Genomic DNA, 21,349 nt, shown 5'->3' with positions numbered 1-21,349 from the left:
TCTCAGACAGATCCTGAGATGCTCCTGCCTGACATATTTATTATATTCATGGAAAAAAATCAGACTAGTGATTTCCTCAATTGTTTGTAATGTACTGATAAACATTAGACTTTCATCTATATTAGATTCATTACACACAACTGAAGTAGTTCAAGTCTTTTGTTGTTTCTAATATTGATGATTTTGGCATACAGCTCATGAAAACCCAAAATTCATATCTCAAAAAATTTGCATATCATGAAAATGTTCTCTAAACGAGCTATCAACCTAATCATCTGAATCAACTAATTAACTCTAAACACCTGCAAAAGATTGCCAAGGCTTTTAAAAACTCCCAGCCTGGTTCATTACTCAAAACCGCAATCATGGGTAAGACTGCCGACCTGACTGCTGTCCAGAAGGCCATCATTTACACCCTCAAGCAAGAAATTTCTGAACGAATAGGCTGTTCCCAGAGTGCTGTATCAAGGCACCTCAGTGGGAAGTCTGTGGGAAGGAAAAAGTGTGGCAGAAAACGCTGCACAACGAGAAGAGGTGACCGGACCCTGAGAAAGATTGTTGAGAAGGACCGATTCCAGACCTTGGGGACCTGCAGAAGCAGTGGACTGAGTCTGGAGTAGAAACATCCAGAGCCACCGTGTACAGGCGTGTGCAGGAAATGGGCTACAGGTGCCGCATTCCCCAGGTCAAGCCACTTTTGAACCAGAAACTGCGGCAGAAGCGCCTGACCTGGGCAACAGAGAAGCAGCACTGGACTGTTGCTCAGTGGTCCAAAGTACTTTTTTCGGATGAAAGCAAATTTTGCGTGTCATTCAGAAATCAAGGTGCCAGAGTCTGGAGGAAGACTGGGCAGAGGGAAATGCCAAAATGCCTGAAGTCCAGTGTCAAGTACCCACAGTCAGTGATGGTCTGGGGTGCCATGTCAGCTGCTGGCGTTGGTCCACTGTGTTTTATCAAGGGCAGGGTCAATGCAGCTAGCTATCAGGAGATTTTGGAGCACTTCATGCTTCCATCTGCTGAAAAGCTTTATGGAGATGAAGATTTCATTTTTCAGCATGACCTGGCACCTGCTCACAGTGCCAAAACCACCGGTAAATGGTTTACTGACCATGGTACTACTGTGCTCTATTGGCCTGCCAACTCTCCTGACCTGAACCTAGAGAATCTGTGGGATATTGTGAAGAGAAAGTTGAGAGATGCGAGACCCAACACTCTGGATGAGCTTAAGGCCGCTATCGAAGCATCCTGGGCCTCCATAACACCTCAGCAGTGCCACAGGCTGATTGCCTCCATGCCACGCCGCATTGAAGCAGTCATTTCTGCAAAAGGATTCCAGACCAAGTATTGAGTGCATAAATGAACATAATTATTTGAAGGTTGACTTTTTTGTGTTAAAAACACTTTTCTTTTATTGGTCGGATGAAATATGCTAATTTTTGAGATAGGAATTTTGGGTTTTCATGAGCTGTACGCCAAAATCATCAATAATAGAAACAATAAAAGGCTTGAACTACTTCAGTTGTGTGTAATGAATGTAATATATATGAAAGTCTAATGTTTATCAGTACATTACAGACAATAATGAGCTTTATCACAATATGCTAATTTTTAGAAGGACCTGTAGAAGCGTGTTTGTTAGTGCAGGAAAAAGGTGTAAGAGCAGTAACTCTCAATAGTGACATGTAAAGGTCATTTTAATGAAGATTCTAGAAATAACGTGTTTCATATTTTGTAATAATAAGATATGGTCATATAGATATAACTTCAATAGCCCCGTTCTCTACTCACTGGGGGGAGATGTATGCTCCCTACAGTTTGTGAATAACTTCCGTATTATTAGCTTGAAAATAAAGAAGATAAAACAAACAAGCTAGTGTAGTTCTGCTCCAGTGTAACTTGACCAAACACTGAAAGCTGATTCTGCCACAAAAACAAAAAGTGACAATACTGTCTAATGAGGTTGTGCATTTTATTTTGTTTCATTTTGGAATGGTTCCAAATGATCTCACAGGTCACAAAAGTGGTTCAGCCAATCACAGAGCGATTAAAACTTTAAAACTGGTAAATGGCCTGTTTGGGATTCAACAACCCACCCACACACACACACACACACACACACACACACACACACACACACACACACACACACACAAGCTGGTGGGGATGAGCTACATTGTAGCCACTGCTGCCCTGGGGCACACTGATAGACCACCAGCAGCAGGTTAACTGTCCTGCCCAAGGGCACAACAGCACATTATGGTGGGAGCAACCTCCCTCCCATTACCCGCTCTACCTCCCGAGCTACTGCTGCCCCATGCAAGTGTTTTTATAACCAATTTAAAATGAAACTATAAAAATCACCTATTTTTGTGGGTTTATTATCTTTATTTTTAAATCAGATGTTCCTTCATGAATAAACTCATTACCCTGGACCTCCATAATCTGTAAACTTGAAAGGAAGTGCAGCAGATCTGAGCTATGCTGCCCTCTCTAGTTGGGGTTAGAAATTAACCATCTCATTTTTATGCAATTTTGTTTAATTTGGTGAAAGTTAAATCCATTTGCATGATGCCCACGCGGTAGCCAATCCTGTCGTGCTCTATTATCTATTTATCTGCGTGCATAAAGACGCAGCAGCATCCCAGAGCTCGCGCCACCACCATCGTGAATGCTGCCAGCTGCAACTTTTGTCCCCGCGCAGCTGCTGGTGGTTCCTCCTCGCGCACAAGCTGTCTTCATTTAAAGTCAAGAGAGGCAGCTGGATGATGTCATATCCGCGATGAAGGGTCCCTGAACGCAGCTCGGATTCTCGCTGAATGACCACAAACTTTTTTTTATTTTTTTGTCAATCTTTTTTGCAGAGACGCGATTTTTCCCCGCTGCCCGCATGGCACGCGTGACGGGCACGGGTGGATGGACGTGCCCACCTCTTCCTCAGGAAGTCACAGTTTTTACCAGAGCGTAGTGGACACGGCGGAGGGCGCGCACGGAGGCGAACTTTCGTGATTTATTTATCGTTATTCTCCATCTCGCTTGTGGCGGAGGAGGTGGAGGTATGACAGCATACAGAATGTGGTCGCTGTCCGTGGTGCTGAACCCGCTGCTGTTTCTGCTGCTGTTCGGATCCTGTCCAACCGCGGTGAGTTCTGTCTGACCAAAGCCTCACGTTTCCCTCTGGGAAATGTTTTTACTGACAAGTTCAAGAAATCTGGCTCTGCTTTAATTTGGGTGGAACTTTTCCATGATTCATTTCCTCATCAATACTTGGATGAGTCATATCAGCTTCCTGCAACGGTTGCATGCTTGAGTGGTTTTTTGCCATTGCTGCTGTCACCTGTACACACTTCAGAATGAGCACTGATTTATAAGAAAATGCCCCAAATTACTTTAAGTTTAACAAAAATTATGTTATAGGTGTTTATAATGTGGAGGCTATGAAAAAAATGAAGATTCGCTCTGATACTGGCTGGCATCTAACTCACTTTTTAAGGAATAGGTCGTATCTTGCTATGTAGATGTGTTGAAAACGTCAGCATAAGGCCCCTGAAATGTGTTTGGAAGCAATCTCCAACCAGAAGAAGCAGCTTTCTGATTACCAAGCCAATTGGACAAGAACATTGCTCGATTAGGATCATCCCACCCATGCAGAGAGTGCCATGATTGCAAAGCAGTTCCTTCACCTTGCCATGACTGGAAGCTATGTGCTGAAAAGAGCATTCCTCTGAAAGACGAGGAAAAGGTGTCCAGGCTGCAGAAATACTCCTTCAGATAAGTGGGGGGGGAGTCCCTAAACAAATGGAAGAACCAGATGTCTGGATTGTTGAATGAGAGGACAAGTGTTTGTACAGAGTTGCAAACAAAAGGAAAAGTGGCAAGTGCATATGGCTTGGCTGAGTGACAGAGTCCTTTTTAATATGAGGAAATGTGAGAGATGGGAAGAGGCAAAAGGATGTGAGTCAAGCTGGAGGCAGAGGAGAGGCTATTAAAAAACAGTGGGTTTAGATTTTTCTTTTCAATGCAGAGAAAAAAATCTAGATTGTATCAAATGCAAGTTAATCACAATTCTTATCTAAGACTTAAAAAACATGTAGGTGAAATGTAAACGGTAATAATTAAACTGGATGTTAGGTTTTATGATATATAAAAAATTAGCCTCTTGCAGAAGAAAGATGACGAGTCAAATGTTGAGCTGTCCGCTTACTGAAAAGTTTATGCACACCCAGAAAGGACGTGATCTTTCATGGCCCAATGCTCTTTAAAGAGCTCTGACTGTCTGCAGTGAAAAGACTGGAGAATGGGAAGAAAAGGCTGCTCTTGGACAACATGTCCCTTCTTCAATGCCTCCTTCAAAACCTGCTGGATTGTTTGAATACTTTGCGTGCTATTCGTCCTCCTTCCTTCATTTTACAAAAATCTGGAGGATTTATTCACGGAGACATTTACACTCATTCATTCCCCATGCTGACAGCAAACAGCAGCTTTCTTCACATGCAGATGTTTGAGGGCCTGGGAGTTTTCCAAAACTTCTGATCAAAATGTCTGGAACAAAACTAGTTTTCCACTTTGTCATCAATTAAAATAATCTGCACATATTTCAAATGAATTCCTTCATTTTCTTGCTTGTTTCATAGAATTGTGCTTTTTTGCTAATGAGTTTATAAAATGTTTTACCAAGTTTGTTTCCTTCTCCCTGCATTTTTTTTTTCATTTAAGACCATGGACAGGCTTGTGAGGAGAAACAGGCATTTTCAACAGTTGGGTTATTCATCAAGGCTAGGAAACACTGTTTATTGTTGAAGTGGCTATTCACTGGAGACCAAACACTGTGAGCTGAGGAATATGTTCCAGCCAAAGCATTTTGTTGTTTCAAAACCGAGACTATTTGGAAGTCAGTGGAATTGGTTAGTGTCAAAACTTGCAGAAAATAAAGCTAAAGAATGGATGACCCCATGAGGGAAAAAACTATCTATATAAAACGTGCTGCGGTATCATACTAGTGAAATTATCAGTGTGTTTGTTTGTGTCCAGAGAAGTGTGTTTGGTGTTTTTAAAAGTGTGTGTGTGTGCGCTTCTGTGTGCAGACCATCAGGCCAAAGGAGGGCTGGCAGGTGTACAGCTCAGCTCAGGATGCAGATGGGCGTTGTATCTGCACAGTGGTGGCACCAGAACAGAATCTCTGCTCCAGAGATGCCAAAGGCAGACAGCTCCGACAGCTCCTAGAGAAGGCATGTGCACGCACATGTGTGTTTGCACGCACGCACGCACGCACGCACGCACGCACACACACACACACACACACACACACACACACACACACACACACACACACACACACACACACACAAGCACACCTTAATTCATACAGACATCACATCAGGTTATTCTTCACAGTGTTTTGTTTCCATGATTTCCCGAGTGACTAGTCCAGAACAGCATTTTCCACTTCTGCATATATTACATGGATGATATCAGTTAAATGGCAGTTCAACAGGGTGAGAATGTTCTTCATGTCACTAACAGATCAGTGGTTCACATTATTTTTATTTATTTATTTTGCACCTAATGAAACTATTCAATATTTAGGATGTGTAAAAACATCATTTTTGATTCTCAAGCTTTCATTTGAACTCCATTGTGTGTTTTCATAACAAATATGAAATTCAAATTGAGTCCATCCATTCAGCCACCCTTTATCTAAACAGCTCCATCCTCACTAGGGTGGGGGCCACCCTGGACAGGTCGCCAGTCCATCTGAATCTAACTCATCATCACACGGATGAAACTGGAAAAATTGAGAATATGTTTTAAAAATCAATTTATTTCAGTAATTCATCTTAGGCTGAGAGACCATTTAAAGGCTCGGGAACCCTTTGCAGGTGTTTTAGATTCATTAGCTGATTAGAGTGTGACACTTTGACCCTAGATTATTGACACTTTCCACAATATTCTATTTGAGATCCGTTGGTAAGGTGGTACAGTCCAGAGTTTCTCAACCCTGGTCCTCAGCGCCCCCCTGTCCTCCATGTTTACTATGTTGCTGTTTGCAACAGCATTGTTTCTCTGCTGCCACACACCTGACTTAAATGAATGAGTGATTAGCATGCTTCTGCAGCACTTGATGTCATCCTAAGAAGGCAGTGCATGTATGTGAACCAGGTGTGATGTGGAAGAGACATGGCAGAGGTTGTGAATGCTGTCGTACACAAACACAAAATACCTCTAGCTTGCAATGATTTAGATACTGCCCCCATCACCAGGGAAAATATACACTGTCACTTTAAGCTGAATTACTGAAATAAATGAACTTTCTACAATATTGTAATATTTCCATTCTCACCAATATTTGTTGTCAACGTAGAAGTGATTATAAGCATCATTCTCAGAGAGTTAGCTGCACACTGAGAGGGAAACAGTACTGTAACCTACATTTGATTGTTATATGTCCGTGCACGTTTTCTATCACTTACATGGGCCTCTGACACTAATGTACTAAGTTGCCTCAGGACATGAGTTGGGCCATTTCAGGATCCCTTTACCAGAGCCAGAACTGTGAGTGTTGCACCACTTTGCTTTTCACGTGCTCTGGTAATGTTGGCTTGTTACAATTAGAACCAAAGAGAGAAGAGAAAGGACGTTTCTTATTGTTCATGCGCCCCATAAACCTAGGAGCTTTTGTTAAAGCACAAAACGGTCTTTACATCTAATCTCCTCTCAGAAATACGGCATCGGTGTTGTAGTTTTATTTTTGTGGGAGTTAAAAATCAAAAAATGATTCAGCTCTCAAGGATTAAAACAGAATTCTAATTAGTGGGAGTAAAGACAGAGGGAGATCTGCCATGTAACGGTCTAACATGCATGTAAAATACATCTCAAGTCGTATCCTCCAAGTTTGTTAAAAGACAATCATGCTAGAGGTCAAAATGTTGATTCTTTCCAGGAGAAGTTAGAGAGAGGCGAGCTACTAAACGCCTGAAGAAGGACATTTTAATCTGGTGGTGGATGGAAAAATCAATGCTGCACTTTTTCATTCTTCTCAAAAGGTGCAGAACATGTCACAGTCAATCGAGGTGCTGAACCTGCGGACGCAGAGAGACTTTCAGTACATCATGAGGATGGAGAGCCAGATCAAAGGACTTCGGTCAAAGTTCCGGCATATCGAGGTGGACAGGAAGACGCTCGTCAACAAAAACTTTCAGGTACTGTTTTGTTTGATGTTGAACTCTGTGCGAAACATCAGAAGAACGTCTGGCAAGAGGATTCCTTTCTGAAGATGCATGCGAAGCATGTGATTAGGTGAGCTTACACTCCTGGTAGGATTATTTCAGCTTCGCCTCGGCAACACAAAGGCAACTTCAAAACAGAAATCTTTGGATACTTTGATATTTGTTTGAACTTTACAAAGTCAAAGAATTGTTTACAGAATTGCCAGAGGACAAAACCTTCATGGTGTAGAAGTGAGCGAGCATCGTTCTCAGAAGTTCTGTTGGTACAGTGTTTTATTCCCTGACTAAATCTGTGAGGTGGAAAACATACTTTACTTCAGATTAAATTGATTAAATACTTCAGTTTTTAAGACTAAACATCACGGATTAAAGAGCCTGGTGCTAAATTTAAAGTGGAAACATATTCAGTGGTGGAATATGACTGAAGTACAACGGTGCACAAATACCTTCTTTGATCTCAGGAACCCTCCAAATCACCCCTGACAGTTCCATAATTTTCTGAAAACACCAAATAATTGCCCGCACCAAACAGCAGGAATCCAATAATCATAAATCCAGAAATCCGCACTTCTTCTGAATCTTCCAGGGAAAGCAGAGACAGAATCATTATGTTCCAAGATTCCATCTGGACATGAGGGACCCTACCGCTCTGTTCTTAGTGTGGAAAAGATTTGATCAATTACATTCAGACACCAGCTCACCAGATCCATGGTTTTAAAAAAACTGAAGTTTTCTACTGGTTACGCCTGTTGTTAATGAGATAACTGATGAGTTACTTCAACATTTAGAATCAGGTGTGTGATCGGGAACATATCAAACATTACTTGTTAGTTAGGCTATTTGTGTGCACGGAAGAAGGTGTGGTTTTCAGCTCCTTCCAGAAGGGGGGGACAGGGGCGGGAACTAAAACCGTTCAAATTTTCAAATCTCCTCCTCTGCTTGATGACATCACAATGTGGACACCAGGTTTAAAGGTCAACTTTACTCATATGTTTAATACATTTGCAGTGGTCTGTAGTAGGAATGAATGCCTTGTAAGTCGTCCTCTGGGAAAAAAAAGCTCCGGTGTACCTGTTTCAGGATGGAGAAGTCTGAAAGTAGCTTCAGACGACAGGATTTGGAGTCTTATCTTCTGATATTTGGACATCTCATCTTGGATTGGCTAACAGCAACACAACTCAACCACTGACTCCTTTTGTTTTCTGACTGAAGTTGACTTTTTAAAGTCTAAATTAAAAGACTAAAATTACTTTTATCATACTAATATCAATATGGACTTCATTAACCATACCAAACATAAATAATATTAAAGAGAATAAATAGATAATTCTGTAAATTTAACATAAAGTATGTGACACTAATGATTTGAACTTAAACTTCTACTTCACATGAGTAAAACACAAACACAGTGTTGATATAAAAGCAGAAAAAAGCTACTAAAAGTAAAAGGTCAGAGTGCACAAATTGTTAACGCAGAAGAGTCGGTGCATGGAGTTGTAGAGAAAAATGGAAACCTATTTTTAGTGTGGATTTTACTCCGCCGGTGTGTTTTGGCTTCATTCTGCTTTGTTTGAGGTGATTTTTAAAAAACACCTCAAGATACATCAGTTTGCATGTTAATAATAATAATAATAATAATAATAATAATAATAATAATAATAATAATAATAATAATAATAATAATAATACATCGAACTTGTATAGCGCTTGTTTAGGACACTCAAAACATTTGCATGCACTCTCACATTCACACACTGCCAGTGATGGTAAGCTACTTTGTAGCCACAGCCGTCCTGGGACGGTCTGACAGAGGCAAGGCTGCCATTTGGCGCCGTCGGCCCCTCTGACCACCACCAACACAGGCAAGTTGGGTGAAGTGTCTTGCCCAAGGACACAACAGCAGAATACCCCCTGGCGGGAGCTGGAATCAATCCCATGACCCTCCGATCATGAGGCAACCCGCTCTGCCTCCTGAGCCACTGCTGCCCCAGTTATTCATTAAAAGAGGCTTCGCCCACATAGGGTGCCCATGGAGGAATTTGGGATGCACCAAGTTATATTTACAGCTTATACGTCTTATTTTTGATTATTTTCCTTCATAAACAGAAACAGTCAATTTTTCTTTTCATTACAAAAATGTATGAATAAGTTATTTCAGAGATTTTACCACCTTGCATCAACTGGCAGATCTGATTCTGTAATCCACTGTTGAAATTCTTACAAAACAGATAAACAAATACGCTTAAATTGCAAGACAAGAAGGGTTGAAAATCGTTAAATCTTTCAACAGCAAAAACACACGTAAAGCATCCAGGACACAATTTCTAGTTATTTCATTAGTTAATCTTTTTTTTTTACTTCTTCCGGTTGATATATTGTGTTGTGATTAAACTTTAGACTGTTTATTCTGCAAATAATACATCATATTTTACTGTTTCTTCATATCAAAAAGGAACAAAAGATATTTATTTGCCTCATTAATCAATACTGTTAGTGAAATTATTTCAGATGGAGGTAAATGCTACAAAAACATGGAGACTCGTGGTCATATGCTTAGAAAAGATGCACAATTTTGTACTGTTTTCATTGATTTACATTGTTTGCCTTCTGCTGTCTTTTCCAGGAGCTAAAGGGAAAGATGGAATCCCTGCAGCCACTGATTCCTGTTCTGGAGCAGTACAAGACCGACGCCAAGCTCATCTCCCAGTTCAAAGAGGAGATCAGAAACCTGTCCGATGTCTTGATGGGCATCCAGGAGGAGATGGGAGCCTATGACTATGAGGAGCTGCAACAAAGAGTCCTAAACTTGGAGAATAGGCTCCACAGCTGCATGAACAAACTCAGTGAGTTCTAAAGAATGACAAGCACATCACTCGCTGCCTCCATCAGAGCAGCACTTTTGATACGGAGCACGAGGCACTGCAGAACTGCACCCAGAGAAGGAAAAATAATTGGTCTTGATTGAGAAAAAAAGCTGTTTGGGTATTTCCTCCCCAGTTTAGGAATACATTTTTTGTAAAAACATGAAGCTTTGTGTCATAATAGGAAGGGCATGCAAGGATTTCTCTAAATAATCAGAAGTTGACCTTTTTATCTTTTCTCTTTTGCTTTTCCTTTCCTGCTTTGACGTTTTGGCAGAAAAAAGCTGTGATTATGTTACTCCACCCACTGAGGTTTAACTTGACCAAAAGAATCCATTTAGCCTTCATAGTGTCTTTGTTAAAGGTTTGCATAACTTAAGCTCTAATTTTCCAGCTGCTCAGTTATACGTTGTGCCAATGTCAGTCTGAGTGTCGGCGTAAATAACCAATGTGTGCTTTCTAAAGGTTGTAGTTAGGGTTTTAACCCTCTAGGGTCCATGGAGGCGTATCCGTGTCTTTTGAACAGGTCTGATTTGGGATGCTGTAGCAGCAAGACTCCGCCTCCCTGAGTTTTGATTTCAATTCAGCTTTAAAAAGGAGATTATAAACTACACCCCAGTTTTTAAATTTTGTTAATAGGCAATGTAAAAGCGGAGTTATACTAAACTAAAAACGACCTATTTTTAGACACTCTGATAACTTGTCAAAACAGCAGTTTAGTAATCCGTGAGAGGGAATGTGCTTGTGAACATAAAAAACCCACAAAAACATGAGATCCTTTTGCTGTTGGTGGAAGTCTCACATATTCAATTGATAAAAACTATCATTATGTAGCTGAGAGAGAGGAAGGCTGCACGAGTAACGAGATGTGTGCAAAAATGAGCCGCTTCGCGGGGAAAGGAGTGGCGCAAACAGAGTAACAACAAACAATTAGACAGATATTGATGGTAAACTTCATATTTTGGAGCGATCCGGACAGACATATTGTCTCTGCAGTTTAGTAGGTTTTTATTAGGCTTATATAAAGGATGATGAGAAGGATAAATGTCCACCAGGCAGTTCAGATAGTACGGCTGTTCTTTTGAACTGGAAACAGAGGAAGTGGACGGAGACTCACAGCTGGAGTCTGAGGAAAATAGCGAGGATGTTGACGACAATGTGGCAGATCCAGGGGCGGATTTAGGACTGAAGAAGATCCGGGGCTTAGCACACGCACACACGCGCGCACACACAGACACACACACACACCACGCGCTAGTCAACATCATATATATTTGACTTGTACCACATAATTTTTAATCTGAAGCTACATATTAAGCATATTCAGGGCAGAGTATTGTTCCTGTTAGTGTTTAGTGTGAGATGATAGTAAATATTCCCTTTCTTTCTCCAGCAACTTTACCTGTTTTTAAGCTAACTTTAGGCAAACCAGCAGCACAACAAATATTTTCAAATAAGACTCACAAACCTGAGTCAACACCAGTCTCATCAAAGCTGGGGTTCTGTTGTTGTACTTTTGGTCTAAAAAAAACATCCTTATGTCCATCTTCTCTCATGCGTTTCAGGCAGAGAGTGTAGAAGAAGCCGGCTGCTGAGGGGCTTCTTCTTCAGTGGTGGAGGCTCAGGCAGGCTGTATACAAACTACTGCCAGCTGCTCCCTCTCTGTTGGACTTTGGTACGGCATGTTACTTCCGCGTTTTAGATCCGGGGCATTTCATAAAACATTCAGGGCTTGAGTCAAAGTAGCTGGGCCTAACCCCGCCCCTGGGCAGATCCATCCTTCCTCATAGAAGAGTTGGGTCATGATGAGGTAGAGGATGAAGGCAGAGATCCAGCTCCTCGGAGATCCAACGAGAGGAGTGGGAGGCGCCGCGCAGCTGTCAGTTCTCGATCTCCACAGCATGAGACAGAGCCACTCCCCACTCCAAAATGCATGTACATTATTGCCAAAATAATAAAATAAGTATAAATTCAGATAGTCCAGGTTGCCCTGAAAAAAATGATACCCCATAAGGCAGTATTTATTGTTTTTATTAGAAAATACAAAGTAAAAACTAAAATGAGTCAAAAACGGTGATATACACCCTGGAGCCCAGAGGTCTAATACTTTTTTTATTGTTATTTGCTATATTTATTCATATTTTTATAAATGTACAGTCTAGATTACCATTCTAAATTATAAAAAACATTCGTCATAAATGTTTGTTGGTTTCACAGTAAAATAAAAAACTTTTTCCCAATTCAGATTTTATGTTTTTGAGTGATTTAAGGTCTAATATGCAACCCCTTTATGTCGAAATATAAAAAAATAAGTATAAATTCATAAAGTCCAGGTTGTGCTGAAAAGATTGATACCACATAAGGCAGTGGTTATGGTTTTTATTTTGGAAATACAAAGGAAAACTCTAAATTAGTCAAAAACGGCAAATTACACCCTGGACCCCAGAGGGTTAATAGGATTCAGCAAGACATCTGCCTGAGCTTATGAGGATTACTAAAGCATTGTTTTGTCCAGAACCTCCCTTTATTTTGTAAAATTTTGCCTCCGTACTTAATGGAAAACACGAAAGTGTGTGGAAGTGATGCCTCACTGTCATTTGGCACAATTAAAATGTCAGAGAAGAGAATCAAATGCAAGCACTTCAGATATTAAACCATAATAGAACAATGTCCCCAGCTCTAACAAGTGGGTAGTGCAGTGGTACTTTTGTCCTTCTGTAACAGCAGAGAGACGTGCTCAATGTCCAGAAGCTGCTGCCAGATGTACGCCACCTAGCACCTTCATGCTTTCCAGCCGTGGTGTTATATGGGACATATGTGACGAGACATGTGTGTGATGTGATTCACAGCGTGTGGGAAGCTGATGAAGATCACTGGACCACTGACAGTGAAGACTTCGGGGACCAGGTTTGGAGCCTGGATGACTGACCCCCTGGCCCCTCCTAGAAGCAACAGGGTGAGCTCATTTTTCCACTTGAGGGATTAAAGGAATTAATTTTACTTTTGTTCAAAGTCTGTATCAAAATGCACGTGGTATGTTTCATACACAGGAAGTGCTGAACATAGCATTTTACTGAAAGTGTATTGAAGATTATTTGTTCTTATTCATCATAAGATTTCACTTGATTTAAATTTCCAAACAGTTTCTCCTTTCATTAAAAAAATAAGACTAAATCAAAACTGAAACCCTTACTATTCACTCTACACTCGTACACAATTACAGTTTTAAAGCATCAACAAGTTATAGCTATGTTTTTATAATAAAGTTTAATTTGGGCATGCTGCAGTAAGATAAGCTCGTGAAATCTGGAAAAAGATCTCAGTAGTTTTAATTTTTAAAAATCAGGTTATGGTACCATTTATTTAAATGGGGGTTGAGGGGCCTAAAGCTTGTACTGCAGCCAGCCACTAGGGGGTGCTCATTTTGATGCTATTTGTACAAAAAGTTATGTTGATGCTGTCCCAATACACAGTACAGCATGATGCAAATATATATATATATTTTTATTTTAAGTTGCACCAAATAACTGATGTGTTCTGTATTTGGAGCTACCTATAAGGTTCTAATTTCAGCACCTTAACATTCTCTACTTATGAAGTGAATGATGCCACCGAGTCACTCTGCTCTTGTCTTAACAACTTGTGCCCTTTAGCCACTAGACCTGCTAGATCCTCTCAGTCACACCCTTGGCTAAATGATACCCTCCGGTCTCTACGCACCAATCTTAGAGCTGAGGAACGGAAATGGCGCAAAACAAAAGATCCTGGTGATCAACTGAAATTTCATGAATTACCGTCCTCATTCTCTGCCAGCATCACCGATGCAAAGAAAGCTTTCTACACTGACAAAATTCTCAGCTCTACTGACTCTCAGAAACTATTTTCGACATTCAAAACTCTGCTCAACCCTCCGTCTCCACCTCCTACCAACAATCTATCAGCTGACACCTTTGCCTCATTCTTCACTGACAAAGTGGCAGCTATAAGCAAACAGTTTACTCAACTGGCTACTCCTGAACATTCACTACCACAAACTCCTTCTAGCCCAACCATCTGAAGCCCTACTGCTTCATTTTCCTCTTTTTCCCCTCTCACTGAGAACTGTGTGTCCAAGCTTCTCACGTGCAGCCACCCTACTACATGCCCACTTGACCCCATTCCGACTAAGCTGCTCCAAGCTATTGCTCCTACAGTAGCCGCAGCAGTCACACATGTGATCAACACTTCACTGACATCTGGTACATTTCCCACCTCTCTCAAGCATGCTCAGGTTAAACCGCTGCTAAAAAAAACATCTCTTCCTCCAAATCATGTGGAGAACTACCGACCTATCTCTCTCCTCCCTTTTCTGTCCAAAATCATTGAAAGGGTGGCTTTCAAGCAGATCACAGAACATACGAAAGATCAGACCATACCTAACACAACATGCCACCCAGCTCCTGGTGCAATCTACTGTCATATCCCGCCTTGATTACTGCAATGCCCTTCTAACTGGTCTTCCAGGCTGTACTGTGAGACCTCTTCAAATGGTCCAGAACTCAGCAGCACGTCTGGTCTTCAATCAGCCAAAAAGAGCACACGTCACCCCTCTGTTCATTGAGCCCGGCCGCTTCAGTCATCACAGGATCGTCGGCTAGCAGTGCCTACACCACGCTCAGGACAATCCAGACTCTTCTCATGCATCGTTCCACAAATGTGGAATGACCTTCCAAGCACTACCAGAACAGGGGCTTCCTTTTCAAGTTTCAAGAAACTCCTGAAGACCCTGCTCTTCAGAGAGCATCTTCTAAGCTAGCACCCTCCCTGCACCCCCCCCCCCCCCTACCATCCACTCCTTGTTCCCTACTCTCCATGATTCATCATGCTGCCTCACTGCCACCTACGACTGACTGGAAATTGTTTGTTGTTGTTGTTATTGTTGTTGTTAGCCTCAAGGGCAACATGCCGATTATAACTTGTAAGTCGCTTTGGACAAAATTGTCTGCTAAACACATAAACATAAACATTAGACGTTAATTGTATGAAGATTTTTGAAGGTCCTGTGCAAATTTAACATTTTAAGTCACAGAAATCTTTATCAGCATCGTTTCAAGGCAAACTATGCAACATTTTCATATATTTTTTAATCATTTTCTTGAGCTAATATGTGCTAAAATGATCCTTCACAGTGTTAATGAAATGTCACTCAGACCCCCACCGCCCTCTGTGGCCAGAATATTTCACTTGCAACTTCTGAGTGCCGGTCCAGTCCCTGTTGGACTTAGTAGGGTGGAGCTCACATGCCTGACACTGCAGTCTGGGTCCAGCACGCTTCCTGCATGTTTTAGATGAAGACATGAACACAGCTGATTTGTTTGATTTAGTGATTAATCGCTCCTGTGGAAACTAATGAAGGCTGAAGAGACATGTCAGCAGTTAGATTAAGGTGTTAAAAACACGGACGCAAAGCGAGGAGATGGGTTTCACTTTTGATTTCACTAATGGGCCATTCCCATCTGTACCGGGTCGGCCCGGGCCGGGTAGCCCCAGTCGGCCCCAGCCTGGCCCGGTTGATTCCACACATCCTTGCCTTAAGCCCATGTGGGCTGATTCTATCCACCAATCAGAGGCTTGCTCTAATGGAAGGTGTGAATGGGCTGATTCTACCCACCAATCAGAGGCTTGCTCTAATGGAAGGTGTGAATTTGCTGTCAGCAGTGGGCGTGTTGGCCCTGGTCGGCCTGAAGCAGTACCCCTCGGGAAGAGGGCCGAGAATGAGCCTTGGTTGGCCCGGGAAAATTCCAGGCCACCCAGATATGTAAACAACCTACGCTACCCGGCCCGGGCCGACCCGGTACAGGTGGGAATGGGGCTTTTCAGACACTAGTGCTAACTCCACAGTATTCCTTTAAAAGTGCACAAGCTTCTTAATTATCCACACTGGAATGGCGAAGCTTATAGGGAGCCTAAGTCACTTCTGCATCGTGGGTCCCCGGAAGAATGAAAAAATGAATGCAAGTCATCGGGGATAAAAACACTATATTCTAATCTGCTTTGCCTTAGACCCTGGATCACACATATTTTGTACTGCAATTTAAATGAAAAGTAATGATGGGTGTTTCGACCATGCCAGTCACGTTCGTTGAGATTTATTAGCTTCTAAAAGTTCGTAGTTAGCCTGACTACACACTAGAAATCGGCACGTCACAAATGTGACGTGACCACATAATCTCCTCTCCCTAAAGTAGCTGCTACTTACCAAATGACCAGATTTATTTCCTCCTGTGGGAAGTTTGCTGAACTTACAGCCATTTTCCCTGAGTTCTCTCCGTGTCTGGTTCGATGACGTCGCTTTCATGAAGCGCATTTGTAGTCCTGGACTTATTTTCACACAAAACCTAAAATAGCTTTTGCATTTATTTGTCTCCAGGTCTGGTACATGGACAGTTACACCAACAACAAGATAGTAAAAGAGTACAAGTCCATCGCTGACTTTGTGGCAGGAGTGGAATCCAGAACCTACAACTTACCTTTCAAATGGGCCGGAACCAACCACATAGTGTACAACGGCTCGCTGTACTACAACAAGATGCAGAGTAACATCCTCGTGAAGTACAGCTTCGAGACGGGCCACGTGGTCACTCAGAGGGCGCTGGAATCGGCTGGTTTCCATAATGTGTACCCTTACACGTGGGGAGGCTTTTCAGACATCGACCTGATGGCGGATGAGCTGGGCCTGTGGGCTGTTTACGCAACCAATCAGAATGCAGGGAACATCGTCATCAGCCAGCTGAACCCAGACACGCTCCAGATCATCAACACGTGGAACACGGAGTACTCAAAGAGGAACGCCGGCGAGTCTTTTATGATTTGTGGGACTCTCTACATAACCAACTCCCACCTGACGGGAGCTAAAGTGTACTACGCCTACTCCACTAAAACATCCACGTACGAGTATACAGACATTCCCTTTCATAACCAGTACTTCCACATGTCCATGTTGGACTACAACGCAAGGGACCACGCTCTTTACGGCTGGAATAATGGTCATCAGGTCCTCTTCAACGTCACACTTTTCCACATCATTAAAACCGAGGATGACTCGTAAAGGAGGAAACTTTGTACAGAGAAAGATAAAGGAAGCTAGGGAAGTGGTTGTGCCTAAACATGCAGATGAGTTTTCTTCAATGTCCTAATTAAAGTGAGTTAATTTTATTTTCTGTTTATTCAAACTAATTGTATTGTAACTGATACTAGAAATATAACATTCTATAAAGTATAACACACAATTTGAGAGAAGTTTAAAGTAACATGCAAATTCTTTTTAAACTGATTAAAGGCACTTTAACTTTTAAACTTTTGCCACCTAAAAGTGTACTTTCAGGCCTTTACCGAAGTTTATTTTCCTTTGGAAATAAAAGGACTTTCAGTTCTTATTTTAACAATTTTGCTTTTCAGTTTGCACATTATTCATTCTCTATAATTTATTCACATTTTCTACTCTTGTCATTAATTGTTTTTATTCTTTTTTGCCATCAATTCATTACGATCACTTAATTTAAGCCTGCTTTTCACTGCCTTAGCTTTCATCTTGTCTTTGTACATCTTTGTTTTAGATTTCACAGGTTTTGCACTCGACTTTGTACAAGACACTAAGAAATGTTGTGGACCATAATGCACCTGTACAGATAATGGCCTTCTTTCTGTGTCTGTGGATAAGCCCAGCCATCATGGTCATGGGATATCTTGAAGTACTGAGTGAAAGCACTTAGCAAACACCAAAATCTGACTGCCTTTTACTGAGTACTCTAAGATATCGGCTTTTTTGTAATTCTAGCAACAGTGTATTCAGTGTTGTATGTTGTGTACACCTAAGAACGTCTCTCTCGCATGAGGATTGGATGTCCCACTGGAACTTTTATTATGAAAGTGTTCATTTTGTATTAGAAGAGCATCCCTTCCTCCTCCTCTAGAGTGATGATTTATGAGCTATTTGTAGTTTAGTTTATTAAACATTTCTTTATGTAAATAAGATGTTATTCATAACCTAATAAAACAAGTGTTTTCATTTTAAAAGCTGTCTCTGTGAACAGCCTAGGTGTGGAGGGCATCCGTTTTGGTGTCCTAAGGATCGGGTCTCTGCTTTTGTAGAAGATGTGATCCTGTTGGCTTCATCAGAACGTGACCTCCAGCTTTCGCTGGAGCGGTTCACAGCTGAGTGTGAAGCAGCTGGGATGAGAATCAGCTTCTCCAAATCAGAGACCATGGTCTTGAGTCAGAAAATAGTAGAATGCCTTCTCCGGGTCAGGGATGAGGTCCTGCCTCAAGTGGAGGAATGTAAGTATCTCAGGGTCTTGTTCAGGAGTGAGAGAAAGATCGAGCAGGAGATCGCTAGGTGGATTGGCGCTGTGTCTGCAGGGTTGTGGGCGTTTTACAGGTCTGTTGTGGTGGAGAGAGAGCTGAGCTGAAAGGTGAAGCGCTCAATTTAATGGTAGATCTACGTTCCTACCCTCATCTATAGTCACGAGAGAATGAGATTGCAGATAAAAGCATCTGAAACGAGTTTTCTCCGCAGGGAGTCTGGGCTTTCTCTAAGAGGTAGGGTGAGATGATTGGGTCATCCGGGAGGGGCTTGGAATAGATCCACTGCTCCTGTACATCAAGAAGAGCCAGTTCAGGTGGCTCAGGCATTTGGGATGCCTCCTGGACGCCTCCCTGGAGAGGTTTTTCGGGCACGTCCAACCGAGAGGAGATCTAAAGGAAGACCCAGGACACACTGGAGGGTCTATACCTCTCGGCTGGCCAGGGAACGCTTTGAGGTTCCTGTGGAGGAGCTGGCCCAAGCGCTTGGGCAGAGGGAAGTTTGGGCCTCCCTGCTTAGGCTGCTGCTCTAGGGACCCGGCCCTGGTCAAGCGCACGATAGTGGATGGATGGATCCCTGTTTTTGTGATTTAGCCACAAATATGCTTTTCTACAATCTGCACTATTGTGTTCTGCATTTTTTTATGTTTAAGGTATAAAGTTCACAAGTAGGTAATTTTCTACTGTTCCAAAGGACAAACCCAAATTATCTAGTTCCAGGACTGCCACATCTTTTGGTAGGAAACTAATATTGCTAAAATTCAAATAGTCAGAAACTTAAGAAGGTAAATAGTAGTTCATTTGGGAAGGGACAAAGTCTAATTTGAGTCTAATTGTAGGATCTGATGCTGTAATGAGATAAAGTCAAACTGTCTTCTCTTGTATAAACATAAATAATGTAAAAAAGATGAGATTGCTGAGATGAGAGCAGTTTTTTTATTATGTCTCTGCAAACACAATCTGTGCACTGCAATTCATGGATAGAAGGAAATTTGATGCAATTTTCCACATAATTGAAGTATTTTTTATTTTATTTTACAACACAAAGAAATACATTTTGGAGTTGTGAAACATTTATTTAAGGGACCTGCTGCTGCAGCAAGCAAGGCTCTGGTTGTTATGCACTTGGTAGCACATTAATCGCCTTTATCATTCTTCTTACGTGGACGTTAATGCGGCTCGAACAGCAGCGTGCACCCCCACAAATTATACACCAAAACGAGCGCCTCAGCGGTGGGAGGTGTGCTATTATTTTTCTAAGCGATCCAATTAGCCATGGCAAAAAATGTAGCAAAAAACCATCAAAACATTTCCCATTTTTGGGCTATCCTTTAAAAATTTGAGTGTGTGGCATTTTTTACATTTGCATAAAAACTGTCTTGTGCTAGGTGGATGGTCCCTTTTTAAATTTCTTCAGGAATTTTCTAGTTTGTTTTATTAGCAAATGTCTCTGTCCTGAGGAGATGTAAATCTGGCGTGAATTGCCGGTGGCCCCTCAGCGTTAAAACACAGACCTCTCCCAAGCATCAGTTGTGAAACTTGTCTCCATGTTGGATCAATGCAAGTCAGCCAGAGCGGAAATGTCTCAAAAGGTCAGGGAGGGAGAAACCCCTCAAGAAACAGAAAAGTATAGATCTCATGAGGCATTGATGTGTTGAGGCAACTCACTGTAAATCAGCTTGGGTCTGGGTTAAGGCTTGTTGGGAGATGGATAAGTGTAACAGAGATAAATACATTGTTTTTTTTTTACATTTTATATAGAACTCAAACAAGGCTAAATCCTACCAACCTGCTTTTTATTTCATTTCTAATAAAGCACAATTACATTTTATAACGTTTGATGTTTTCTTCTGAAAATTCTCCCTCACAGCTTTTTGTTTGCATAATTTCAGGCTAGTAAGCAATAGAATAAATAAGTTAGTTGAAAAGGGAAAATACAAACGGTGATGGATTTTAATTATATGAGGCTTTGAGGACAATCTCTCAGATAGGTATTTTTGGAAGCAGAGCAGAAGAATCTGGGAAGGAGCTGAATGCATCTGCTGTCTCGGATTGATCGTTGTGTCTGAAACCCAATCTGTGAGGAGTCAGAGTCCAGGATGTGTCTGTGCAGCCATGTTTCTGACAAACACAATAAGCCTCCTGTGTTCTTCTAAGCTCTCTTTTTTCATTTGCTTTATTTGCTCAGAGATCTTATCTTATTTGTGAACAGATTAAAGGAATAGTTAATCTATTATTGCCAGTGATCCTGCTTAAACCCAGAAAACACGTCTTCCCTTCAGCTTCAAGAGTTTGGAGTAAATTGGATTTTATCTTCCAAGCTAAGTTCACAAGTCCAACGTGGTAACCGTCCTCATGTTAGGTCACCATAACAGATGAAAAAAAATTAAACAATCTTAGAAGCATTATAGTCACACAAACAAGAGGAAATCTTGTTGGGCAATTACAAAAACTTGGAAATTATGAAATTCTGCCTCCCATATGGTTTATATTGGGTTGAATTAGGTTTTAGCATCAGAACCAGATTATTGAATAACAATAAAAATAAAATTTATTTATGAAGCACTTTTCATACAAATGCAGCTCAAAGCGCTTTACAATATTAAAAACAACCAGAAAGCAGCTGGTTTCCCACCCCTCCCACACAGATTCACATACGAGATCCCCTTTGTATCTCCCCCCCCCCCCCCCCCCTCAATATCATTCCAAGCAGATGCAAACTCACACACACACACACACACACACACACACACACACACACACACACACACACGTAAAAGAGAAAGGGCTGCTGGCTGAGTGCAGATGTAGTAGGCACAAAGAAGACGGAAACGCCATCAAAGGGGCCAACTGCGCTGGGAGCAGCAAGCTCGGCAGCAGTAGCCCGGGCAAGAGGAGGCACGAGAAGCACCCCGACAGCCACAG

At 41.7% G+C, this 21,349-nt stretch overlaps 1 protein-coding gene across 1 annotated transcript; it reads left to right on the top strand.

Moving 5' to 3' along the window:
• The first annotated feature begins 2,648 nt into the window (after nucleotides 1-2,648).
• LOC107383560 (noelin-3) lies at nucleotides 2,649-20,211 on the top strand. The gene is made up of 6 exons (XM_015956283.3): nucleotides 2,649-3,139; nucleotides 5,082-5,225; nucleotides 7,041-7,196; nucleotides 9,847-10,066; nucleotides 12,934-13,040; nucleotides 16,494-20,211. The coding sequence occupies exons 1-6, from the start codon at nucleotides 3,056-3,058 to the stop codon at nucleotides 17,169-17,171; spliced, it is 1,389 nt and encodes a 462-aa protein (XP_015811769.1). The 5' UTR covers nucleotides 2,649-3,055; the 3' UTR covers nucleotides 17,172-20,211.
• The last annotated feature ends 1,138 nt before the right edge of the window (nucleotides 20,212-21,349 follow it).

Source organism: Nothobranchius furzeri, chromosome 11 (assembly GCF_043380555.1).
Source record: "Nothobranchius furzeri strain GRZ-AD chromosome 11, NfurGRZ-RIMD1, whole genome shotgun sequence".
Lineage (NCBI taxonomy): Eukaryota > Metazoa > Chordata > Actinopteri > Cyprinodontiformes > Nothobranchiidae > Nothobranchius > Nothobranchius furzeri.
The sequence above is the reverse complement of the archived record's forward strand: the minus strand, read 5'-3'. Positions and strand labels throughout refer to the sequence as shown.